Genomic DNA, 12,500 nt, shown 5'->3' on the forward strand with positions numbered 1-12,500 from the left:
CGGATATTGTATTGGATAGAAAAGACAAAAGTATTTACCGTGATAGTGGTAAACTGTACTACTGATGTGAATATCTCTTTGAAAATCAAAGTGAAGGTGGATAACTATGGATAACTGCTTCGAAACTTCCAGCTTCACTATCAAGATTACCAATTTACATTTATACCAATAATTGGTGCACTTGGTTTCGTGAGTAAAATCTGACAGTCTGCATAAGCTTGGGCTTTCAGAAAAAGAAATCAACCAACTGATTCGCATTACAAATACAATCTGTAAGTGGAGCAATAAAAATACGCAAAACTTTTGAAATGTGGCATTGTCTTCGTTATCTACATTAGAATGACGGAGCTTTGTATCTTTGTCAGAAACCAGCTCCTTCCTCATAACAGAAATGTCTATGACTACATAGCGCGTCTGTTTATTTTGTGGCAAAAGAAACAACCTAATCTTTTCATAACAAACCTTATGTATATATCAGTGGTAATGAAAAGATTAGCCATCTGAGTTCTTAAAAGTTGGTCTGATATGCACTCGGTAGTTCTTCTGTGAGCTTGGCCGTCTCTCTGCTCCATGAATATTTAATTGACGAGCCGATCTCTGTTCCGTATAGTGATATCTGGGAAGTTTAGGAAGGCTGTATCTAAAGTGATGGTTCTATAGCTGGTCTGTTGTCCATTGCTCCTATATAAAACTGTCTACTCTCTAACGGCTAGTATGATTGGAGCAGTTACCATTACTACAACGATTGTCACTTGCAGTGTGACTACTGATACATTGTTGTATCGTCATGCACACTATGATCCGGTATTGCTCTCACGAACTGTATTGACTGACCCTACAACTTTGGGTCAGGCTGCATGCCCTTTAACCAAAACCAATATTTGTATTCGTAGGCTCTTTAACAACTAGTTTCCTTATAATCAACATTCGTTAATACAACAGCGGTTTAAATCGATGATAAGCCTGAATGTTGATGATTATGGCACATCTGTTAACGAAGAATGTCCTCTACGCGTTTACTCTGTAAAACGGCATGTTTATGATGGTAGTACGTTTGGATGAACAACTAAATTAGTTTGCGAAGTTTACTCATATACCGTTGACATTAAATATATTGCATTTATTTTATTAAAAATATATTGGATCCTGAAAGTTTTGAGTCAACGCTAAGCATCCAGTGGTTCCCCAGAAGAGTACTGTGATGATAAAATATTTAGCGTTGGTCCCTGAAAAGGTGGGACCTTTCAGCCTATGCTTTTGTTAACTATGTTAATCTGCCACTTCCTACACATCGTGTACACACAACTATATATATTTCTCATACAAAACAGATGTCACGTAGAATTGACAAAGTTGAATTGACTAAGTTTAACAATTCTCAAGTTTAAACTTATAAAAACATCAAACTTATCAATCTTCAACCACATGATAAAATATAATGAAACTTAAAACGATACTAAACGGTAATTAGCAATACCTCCTAGCTTATATTACTTTGTTTAAAAGGTAAAGAAACATGAGCTAAAAGAAAAATCAATTTATTAACACATTGCCCGACCAACTTTGGGTATAAGGCAATAAACTCATATTTTTCGTACTTGTTAAAACCACTTCCAAGCACTATCATCCTGTGCGCGCTCGTAAATATATTTGCTCACATCTTGTAGTCCTTTAACAACGCAGGCACTTAATGCACTTCTATGAAGGTTCATATCACTTACTTTAAACCTGTAATGGAGAAAATGATGTTCAGTTAATTGTGTTTAAAAACAACGAATTACAACAAACTTTCCAGTATTATTCTTGTATTTATAGTTTCTTAGCTGCTACCAATTATGTAAATGGGGTTACCATTGAAGCCTATGTTGTTTAGCCTCAAGTCTGCTCTGATTGAGCAGTCATGTGAACAAAACATTCTAATCATATCCACCCCATCTTTGTCTCACACACTGTATATCGAGGAATATATTATCCAATAAAACCCTCTCTTTTCAAGGAATTAGGGTGAAATTTAATGGAAATTTCACTGTTATTTCTAGTGGTTCGAGCCATCACGAATAGACTGCACCATTGGCTTTAAGGTACTTGTTGACAACATCTAGTCAACCTATTTCCAATTCTATTTCCATCTTCTACACATCCATATCTCTGCACATTGAATTGAGAGCTAAGCTTACATCTCATGTATATTTCTGTGTTTTATACTGGTTATAATCCTTTGCTTCAGTCACGAAATTGAGTGAACCCTTAACTTAGCTTAGTGTTGGCTCACGTGCTCTCTAAGTACACAAACACAGCCAGCGACTTGCAAGTTTTAAAAGAGAAAATTACCTAGGTCAAATGTCATTAATGTCGGAAAACTAAAGATGGCAATAGACCCAACACCTTTCATCACATGAGAAGAAGAAAACATACAAATTAAATTTATTTTCCTTAAATACAATACAAAGATACTTGCATCTCATTTTGAATTTCAAAAATTGAAATAAAACCAATTCATAATAGAGAGGCCATTACAAGGGAGGAATGTTGGGTCACTTATTTCTACCGGTATATGACAGTAATAACTAATAATGATATACAAACATTATGTGGTCACTTAATGCACTTCTGTGAAGGTTCATATAATAATAACACATTCACATTCATATAGTAAATAAAATACATATACGAGGGGTGCTGAAAAGTTCCTAGCTTTAGGGTGTCGCGAAAGATCTGTCTAGAGGCCCAAACTTCACAAAACGTTTGTGAATCTGAGAAGGGAATATGTTGAATAAAATCATTATTAACCGATCCTCTTGAATTTTCTTTTACCCAAACTCAGGAACTTTTCACCACCCCACGTATATATACACATGATGGCTGCCCCCTCGTTATCGAGTATGGCCATTGCACGAAGCTTAACAAAATTCCGTTATTGGTGCTGTGACTTATTAGCCCGGCTAAAGATGTACAATGTCTTGTACAGAATTGGCAGCTAAAACCTTTACCGGTAATAGCCGGCTGTAGTTGTAACTGGGCTTCATGTACACTCTCTTCCACATGCCTGATAGATATGATTAGTATGGTGTGTAACACCACCACCATTGGCCAGGTTGTCACTCATCTGTCTCGCTTTATTACTACGGAGATGATTCTTGAGTCCAGCTTTACACATACATACACACATACATACATATACGTATGTATATATAGATATGTGTGTGCGTGTGTATCTATCTATCTATCTATCTATCTTCTATCTATCTATCTATCTCTATCTATCTATCATCTATCTATCTATATATATATATATATATATATATATATATATATATATTATATATATATATATATATTTGTGGAAGCAGCTTAGCTTAAAGGTAAGGTAGGTATGTGAGCTCGTGTCTTATGGCTGTCCACGAACACTTTTTTCTGCAAAATAGGAGTAGTTTATCCTGTTCATGCTATATTATTAGTATTATCCTGCGTTGGAGAATTAAAAAAAATTACTTCTTTAACTTTCTCAGACATCTCAAAGCTTCTAAAGCAAACTTTGTTTACTTTTATCGAAATTTGAATTTTTATAACTAAATTTGAAACTTAAAAAGTAGGACCAGGTGTCTATTATCATGAGTTTCATCTATAAGAAGAATCATGTTTATATTCTTTAAGAAATATTGTTTAATTCTATTTGATTATTTATTAAAAATATTTATTTATTTAACTATTATTGTTATTATTGTTGACCTGAGGTCTGACTATACTTTTAAATTGAATTGTTTGGGGATTAAATTTAAATTCAATTGTAATTCGAATTGAAGTTATAGCCACGAAACGTACGTAGTCTTTTTACTTATTATATAATGTTTATTCATTATTATGTACCTTTTGTGATCTAGATATATGTTTAATTTTTTTCCTATATATGGTTTATGTCTATCATTGTTTGAATTACATAATAGTGTTTTTTCTCTAATTTATATATATATATATATATATATTATTTATATTATTATATAAATGGACGCCACGCATCCATTTCCAAGTAAATTTATCTTAATAATTTTGATGCGACTCTCTCACCCATTCGTTTTTCCCTCTCTTATTTAGAAAAAATAAAAAACGTTAGAGGATATAACGTCAAATATAGCCTATAGAAAGAGGAGAGGTAAAGGACATAAAAAAAGATCAGAAACCAAATAAATGAGAAGTATAGAACGATATGTAAATTAAATAATGCCTGAAAGTCTTGGAAGAAGATGTATCTAGTGGAAGTGTAATGTAAGAAGAAAATCAATGTTTAAATTACATATAATGGTAGATATCACTTGTATGAACTAAAGATGTGTTTCTGCTAATTTTTACATAGGTAAGCACGCTCTGTAACCGTGTTTGCAAGGGGGTTTTTAGAAAAAGAATAAAAAATAGTTCACATTTACAGAGAAGACAGAATTTTTTGCCTTTATCATAAGGGAACGAAATGGAGAGAATCAACCAATATAAATTATATTGTTCATTATGGTCTCTTAGATAGAAATTAATTTACATTTATTGTAAATTGTAGAGTAATGATTAGAAATTCTTTAGATAACTGAGAATAAGAACTACCTATATAAAAAAGGACATCTGTACCTGAAGTAATTTTACACTGGTATATAGAGTTTTCAATTTCAGAATTACTTGACTTAGACTTAATTTTGTTGGAATTGACTTCAGAGACAATAACATTTCTAGGGGGGTGGATGGTATTAGCTAAATTAATGTTAGTATTAGTACATGTATTCTTATTTAACAGACTAATATTATGTAAGGAGATAATTTGTAAGAGAATTTTTGTGTTGGAAAAACCAATCCTAACCGTGTGCGAGTTGATAATAGAGTAATACCAAGAATTCTTTGGAAAATTCCTAATAATAGCTTCCCAAAACTGTAAAGGAAAATTATATTTAATTTGCCTCCCATAAGAAATAATCAACCAAATAGTTTTATTATTAGTTGCCTTATTTTTAGTGTAACTATCTTTAAAAGACATCGATTTACCTTTAGAATGAAAAAGGGGGTTACATAAGGGTTATCTCTCTTCCTGTTTAGTGTTGGCGTATAAATTAAAATTGATATCGTTTATATCCTTACAATTAGAATTCATGTCCCCATTAGTAAAGGTAGAATAAGATTGAATGGAATTAATGTAGGTAACTTTATCGTATAACCTGCTTTAAGAAAGGCAGAGTTAAAAAATTCAGCCTTATCATTGAAAATGTCAACGTTAGCAGATAACTTAGAAAATCTAAATAAAATATTCTTAATTAAGTTCTTAGTGATTGCCCTAGAATGATTACTGAATTGGCTAATATACTTAAGATTGGTCGATGGTTTGTGGTATGGGAAGTACGAATTATTATGTAAGTTAAGTGTAATATCTAAAAAGTTGGCTTTCGTTACATCATCAAAAACGATGCTTAAGCCCATTCTACGGAAAAATTCGACTAAACTATTCTAAACTTTTTGTACTTTTTAGTTAGAAGCATTTTGAAGGTAGAGTGAACAATCATCACGATATAGACCTCCATTGATTCTTGGGAACTGGTCTTCCATTTTAATAAAGTATATCTATCTATCTATCTATCTATCTATCTATCTATCTATCTATCTATCTATCTATCTATCTATCTATCTATCTATCTATCTATCTATCTCTCTCTCTCTCTCTCTTTATATATATATATATATATATATATATATATATATATATATATATACAGACTAACTCAGCTACTTCTGCTGAATCTGAACTTCCCATCGTAACATCAAAACCATCGGGTGTATCTTTACGGACCCACAGCTTGATGTCAAATTTTATGATAGATTTCCTCCCAGGAGAGACCAGCTTTGTTATGAGCAAAGTACCTTATTAAATACTATTGGGTTGATAGAGGAATAAAAACTAGAAATGTCAAACTAGATAAAATTAGTGCTCCTCTTATGAGTAATAGAACTAAACCAGTCGACGACTTGGAATGAATTACACCATAAGGTAGGAATATGTTTATCTAGAACATTTTTACTAAGTACACCGATGTCAGAGCTAGAAGGACAGAGAAGCCTTAAGGATATTCTGTTAAATTGTCTGATTGACGAGCTTTATTTCTTCATTTCCCTGAAGAGAAGATTAACTTGTTTTACACCATTTTATTCCTTTGGAATAACACCAATGATATCTTCGATACATGTGTCGGAATTAAAAGAATTTGAATAACAACTGCGCTTAACTCTATTTATTTATTTATATATAAGGAATATATATATATATATGATGGATATATATGTGTGTGAATGTGTGTGTGTGTGCGTAGAAGGTTGAAAAGAAACACACGAGTTGATATGTATAAGGAAAATAAAACAAGGTACAACATGGTAAAGTAATTTTATCATGAAGAACATTTTAGTACAGTGTTTGCGAATTTTTGAACTTTTTGAGTAAAGCATGAAAACCAACTAAGTTTTGGAAAAATTAAATGAAATGTTTTTTAAAATTATTTTCATAGTTTTCAAATGCAAAGGGAATTTTCCTTTCTTCTGTGTCCCTGTCTCTCTTTTTTATTCTTGTGGGTTCTAGGTAGTTAGCAGCAGCTAGTTTTGTATGAATTCTTGTCTTTGTTTGTTTAAATAGCAGTAGTAGAGAAAAGAGGCAGCGAAGAAGAAGAAGAAGAAGAAGAAGAAGAAGAAGAAGAAGAAGAAGAAGAAGAAGAAGAAGAAGAAGAAGAAGAAGAAGAAGAAGAAGAAGAAGAAGAAGAAGAAGAAGAAAAATGCGGGAGTGGTATGACAGTAAGAGGATGTTGGTGGAATCCTCTAAAATGGTCAAGTGACTTAAAATTGATGCGTTGTTGTTGGAATAGTAGTGGTTGGAAAGGTTCTGAATAAATTTATGTGAAGTGACAGTTTTGAATATATCGCTTTTAATATTTGCGTGGGTGTTATTCTAAGGCCCTGGTGATAGTGTCATTTGTGGTGGATGCATTCAAATGGTGTTTATATTTTGTGATAAAGAATGACTAATGCGCTGACTACAGGTTGTATTGTAACCTGTAGTCAGCACATTAGTAAAGAGTCATTCTTTATCACAATATATAAACCCTCTATTTCCAGGTCTTTAGAATAACACCCACGCGAATATTGAAAACAATATATTCAAAACAGTCACTTCACATAAATTTATTCAGAACAATTCCAGTCACTACTATTACTACCACAACGTACCAATTTTAGTTCACTTGACCATTGAAGAGGATTCCACCAACATCCTCTTACTGTCATACCACTTCCGCATTTTTTAATTCTTTCTCTTCTTCTTTGCCGCCTCCTTCCTCTACTACTACTGCTACTTAAACAATCAAAGACAAGAATTCATACCAAACTAGCTGCTGCTAACTACCTGGAACCCACAAATGTAAAAAAGAGAGCCAGAGACAGACAGAAAAAAGGAAAATGTCCCTTGCATTTGAAAACTATGGAGATATTTTTTAAAAACATTTCATTTAAATTTTCCACAATTTAATTGTTTTTCTTGATTTACTCTAAGTTGGAAAAGTCGCAAAGGCTGAAACCGGTGCTAAAATGTTCTTCATGATAAAATTATTTTAGCATTTTCTACCTTGTCTTATTTTCCTTATTAGAATATGTATATATATATATATTGGATACATATACATATAATGGATATATACATACATACATACACACACACACACACACACACACACTCACACACACACACACATATATATATATATATATACATATATATATATATGTATATATAAAATATGAATTAGAGATAAAACCACTATGATGCAACTCAAACAGTGATAGACATAAACCAATACATAAATGACAAATAATATATATAATTAATATTATATAATATATAATATATATATATATAAATGTTTTTTTCAAAAAGTATAAAATGTATGATAAATATAATATAAGTACTTATTATATTATATTTATCATTCATTTTATACTTTTTGAAAAAAAAAAAATATATATATATTGTATATTTTATTATATCAATTATATATATTATTTGTTATTTATGTATTGGTTTATGCTTATCACTGTTTGAGTTGCATCATTGTGGTTTTATCTCTAATTCATATTTTATATTTTATATATTTATACTGTGAAATTTGATTTAATACTAATTTGAATTTTTCCCTGTAAGTTTGAAGTTATACTCCCTAATATTATATATATATATATATATATATATATATATATATATATATATGTAATGGATATCCGACCCTCCAGAAGCAACTGTTGGACTCATCACCTTATTTCTCCTCCTTTAAGGTACTCTGCCGTTTGTAGCCTGCTGTAGTTTAGTTTGAGGATATATAAAAATGCATATATTTATAATTCTCTGTCTAGGACGTTCACTTTAATGAATTCCATGTGGAATTATCAAAAGAGTGTATTATCAAAACACCATGATGAATGGAAATATACACATCTTTAAAATTTATTCAATGAAGATCATTTTCTTCATATTACACTCCGAAAATGCTTCTGATACAAGTTTTGTACATTTAATCGATTTAGATGTTTTGAAAATAACTTGCACATGCAAGTGCTACTCGTCGAAGACTCCGCATACTGGAAGCCAGCAAGTGTATGGGGTTATCAGGAGAAAATGCGCGCCGTTTCGGGACCTACCTCTTGACGGCATCAATGCTTACTGCCCACCCCCATCACTAATATGAGCCCCCCGCTTGCTAGATCAACTAATTATCAAATAAAGCTCAATATTCTTCTAGGCATCGCTCATGGTCTATTTTTAACCAAATCCAGTGTCTAGCCCTTTCCACTATAGTTTGGATAACGGTCATGATGGTATTTACTTTACGATGAGTAAGGCCTAACGATAACAACTATTGTCTTACACCGTGTCCAACAAACCGACTTCGATTGGAAAATGCTTCGCTTTCCAGCCTGCGTCTTCACATTCCTCGAAGAGGTTTACATGACGGTCAATCTTTCGAGCCCGAGCGGCATCCATGTTATCTTCATGAGGAACCGTTAACTCGACTAGATTCACAACTTTCTTTCTTTCACACCATATTAAAACGTCCTGTTTTTTCCTAACTGAGATGGGAAAAAGTCCCTGTCATCCTGGTAAATCTGAAGTCACCTCCCAATAGCCGTTCCACTTTTCATTACTCACAGGAAGTTTTTCGTTCTTCTTGAAACGGATCCGCTGTCCTGAGCGCACGAAGATAATGAAATTTCTAGTTGGTACTTTCAACGGTACTTTTTCACTGTTGTTGAGATCAATTTGGTTCTTTATAGCATTGAAGATAACCTTAGGGACCAGATTGTATCTCCATGTATACCTGTTCAATGCTAGTGAACAGTTGGAAAGAATATGTTTCAGTGTTACGACCTTTCCGCATTTGCATGTATCATTCTCTGAGACGTTCCATCTTACTAGATTTGCAGGTGATGGCAAAACATCATAGGATGAATGAATCAGAAAACTTAGCCGAAATGCAGTCCACCTTCATATCTCATCCCAAATTATTTTCCTCTCAACAGCATGTTCCTCCCATCTCGTCATCCGTCCTTTTTGAATGCATTGGATCAAATGAATTTTTCTTCTCTCTGCTTCCCTCGTTTTGACGCTGTTGCTAACAACAGATCTGCGTTCGTTCCGCATCATACTTGCAAATGGTCTGAACCGATCTGCGTCAAAACCAAATCCCTTCCGATGAATTTGCGTTGCACCCACCATATCTCGGTGTGTAAGAGAAGACAGAATGTCATCAGTCTCTGCTTCTGCTTTCCACTTCTTGGCTGTTTTCACACCTGGTAGATTACTCTTGATTTCAATGTCCTTCAACTCTCTCAGCATCATCACCGTTATTACTTTCCCCAGTTGATATATTTTGACTGTTGATGCCAGTGGTAACTGCAACGAGCCTTTTTCACGATAAAGAGCTGAACTGTTCAATATCGGATGTATGCCTAGCCACTTTCTAAAGAACACATTACGTTTTGTTCAATGATTTGAAGTCGTGACAATTCTACCTCGTATATTAAAAGTGACCACAAAAGTCGCGGATACAAGCCGAAATGTAAGCACCAAATTTTATATTTACTTGGTAACTTTGAGTTATCAATTGCTGATAATCCAACCTCGGCTTCTGTTATAATTTCCATTTTGCGACTCCTATCTGACTAAGCTCTTGACGGTTTCTTCTTCGACTTTTCGCATGCTTTTTTCAGCTGAATAGCTTGACTTCTTTCTGCACTCCCTTAACAAATGTCAAACTACGCAATTATTTTGCTCTAAAACACATCCTTGATTACTTCACAATCTCGTCTAAGTCTCAAGAAGACACTCTGCATGATTTGCTTGTCTGTTGATAGAAGTGTCACGTCCTCCATGTAGGCTTTCTTAGGCGATTGTACATGAGTGGTTTGTTCCGAAAAATCCACGGTTTTCAAATCATCTCCATGGCTAAGATAACACACGTGACATATATTGTACAACCAGCAGCAATGCTAATCTCCAATCGGTGACAATCTGTTGTAAACTTTCCAGCTGTAAACCTCATCTCGAAACTGTCATAATATATCCTCATTATTTTGGTTACTTTGTCTGGAATGTGGAAGTGGTCCATGGCTCTCATCAGTAATTCGTGTGGCACTGAGTCATATGCATTAGCTAGGTCAAGCCATACCACGTTCAGACTTCTCTTGTTCTGTTTGGTTTCCTGGATCGCTTTCCAAATCGAAAAAACAGTGTTCAACGCATCCAGGGATCCCAAGGTTCCCAGGGATTCCGGCCTTTTGAACAGATTCATCAACATATCCATTGCTCTGTAAATATGTAACTATTCTCCTCGAGAGAGTACCCATAAAGATATTGCCTTCCACGTTCAATAAGGATATTGACCTAAACTATTTTATTGTCCCTGTCTTGGCCTCCTTCGGCAGGTATATGCCTTCTGCCTTACACCGATCCTCTACAAGAGTCTCGTCGCACCACTGCTGTCGTAGTAGGACAAAGATCTTTCGCAGATTTTAATATTTATATTTTAATATTTATATACGAGACACCATCACCTCCTGGGGCAATCTTTGCTCTAACTTTTCATACGAAATCCTTCACCTCTTTCTCCCTGATGCCCCCAATCTGGAATTCTATATCAAGTTTTAAGATATGATTTAGACCATTTAGTGGCTGGTTGCGATGTGGATCGCTGTAGGTTTCTTTGATATGAACCTCAAATTCTTCTCTTGTGCACGATAAAGTCCACTCTTCGGTTCAGTGAACAGCTTCTTAGTAACCTTGTACTATCGTTATAGATACAAACGTTCAGAAACTGCCCCCGAGTTTCTTTACTTTCCTTTTGTCGCTCATATGGGCGAATATATCGTTGCACATAACAGCATTTCCTTTTCAAATCGTCGTACAGCAGTACGAGGCCAGATTTTTCGTCTTCCGCAGCCCATTTCCATCGCTTTCTTCGGCTGGTCTTTTCCTTCTTCAACTGTTTCATTTTTCTGATCCTCCTGCTTGGTCCCCAGTTTTCTTTCGCTAATCGGATACTATTTTTCATTCCAAATTATTCCTTTCCTGTATCGTATATTGACCTTGTTAATTTTCCTAGTTTCTCCTCTGTAGAGCCTGCCATTTCATAAAGAGCTCGTCACACCTTGATTTCAAGCTCTTTATGTTTTACTTTCTCATTAGCAGCAGGCCACAGAACCCTGATTTCCTTCGAGTACTATCTGATGCACCAGCTTCATAACCTACACGTATTTTTTTTCACCAAGAAACCTCACCTAAATCATTGCAGCGCACAAGTTAAGAGAAATTAGAGTTCGCTAATATGGACCGGGTAAATACGATTAATACAAAAATAAATAAGGATAAAGTAAATATTAGTAGTAATAATAATACCTATACAGATGGTGTCGGATATGATATGAATAAGAGCAGGGATATACTGAACGTTTGTATCTATAACGATAGTAATGAGAGCAATGATGAATTTATTGAAGCTGGTATAAGGGTTAACTGAGCGCAGATCATATACCTATGAAATTGAATGACTTAGTGAATCCAACGGCACACCTAGTATTGTAATATGCAGGTAATATTCATAGAATAATACGTTATTCTCAAAAAAAATCGAACCCAGGACTTATTCGTTGTTAGCCTAGTACTTATTCTATCGTTCCCTTTTGCCAAACCACTAGGTTACGAGGAGGAAAACACACCAACATCGGTTGACAAGCAATAGAGAGGAGAAAACACAGACACACAAATACATGCATACACATATATATACATATATACATACATATATATATATATATATATTGCCTACCCACAAACCCCCACTCTACCCCAACCCCCAGCCGAACCCACACCCCACCTGTGCTTTCCCCACTCTCGCCTCTCCCACCTCCCCACCTCCCAACAACATCATATCACAACACACCAC

The 12,500-nt window shown here is 34.3% G+C and overlaps 1 protein-coding gene across 1 annotated transcript in view; it reads right to left on the reverse strand.

Moving 5' to 3' along the window:
• Nucleotides 1-1,522: 1,522 nt before the first annotated feature.
• Nucleotides 1,523-12,500, reverse strand: part of LOC115217948 (kelch-like protein 10) — a 100,005-nt gene continuing 89,027 nt past the window's right edge. Inside the window, exon 6 of the mRNA XM_036508063.1 lies at nucleotides 1,523-1,728. Coding sequence (XP_036363956.1) covers nucleotides 1,602-1,728 — 127 coding nt within the window. The 3' untranslated portion in view covers nucleotides 1,523-1,601. The remainder of the gene's footprint in view (nucleotides 1,729-12,500) is intronic.

Source organism: Octopus sinensis, linkage group LG12 (genome assembly GCF_006345805.1).
Source record: "Octopus sinensis linkage group LG12, ASM634580v1, whole genome shotgun sequence".
Classification (NCBI taxonomy): Eukaryota; Metazoa; Mollusca; class Cephalopoda; order Octopoda; family Octopodidae; genus Octopus; species Octopus sinensis.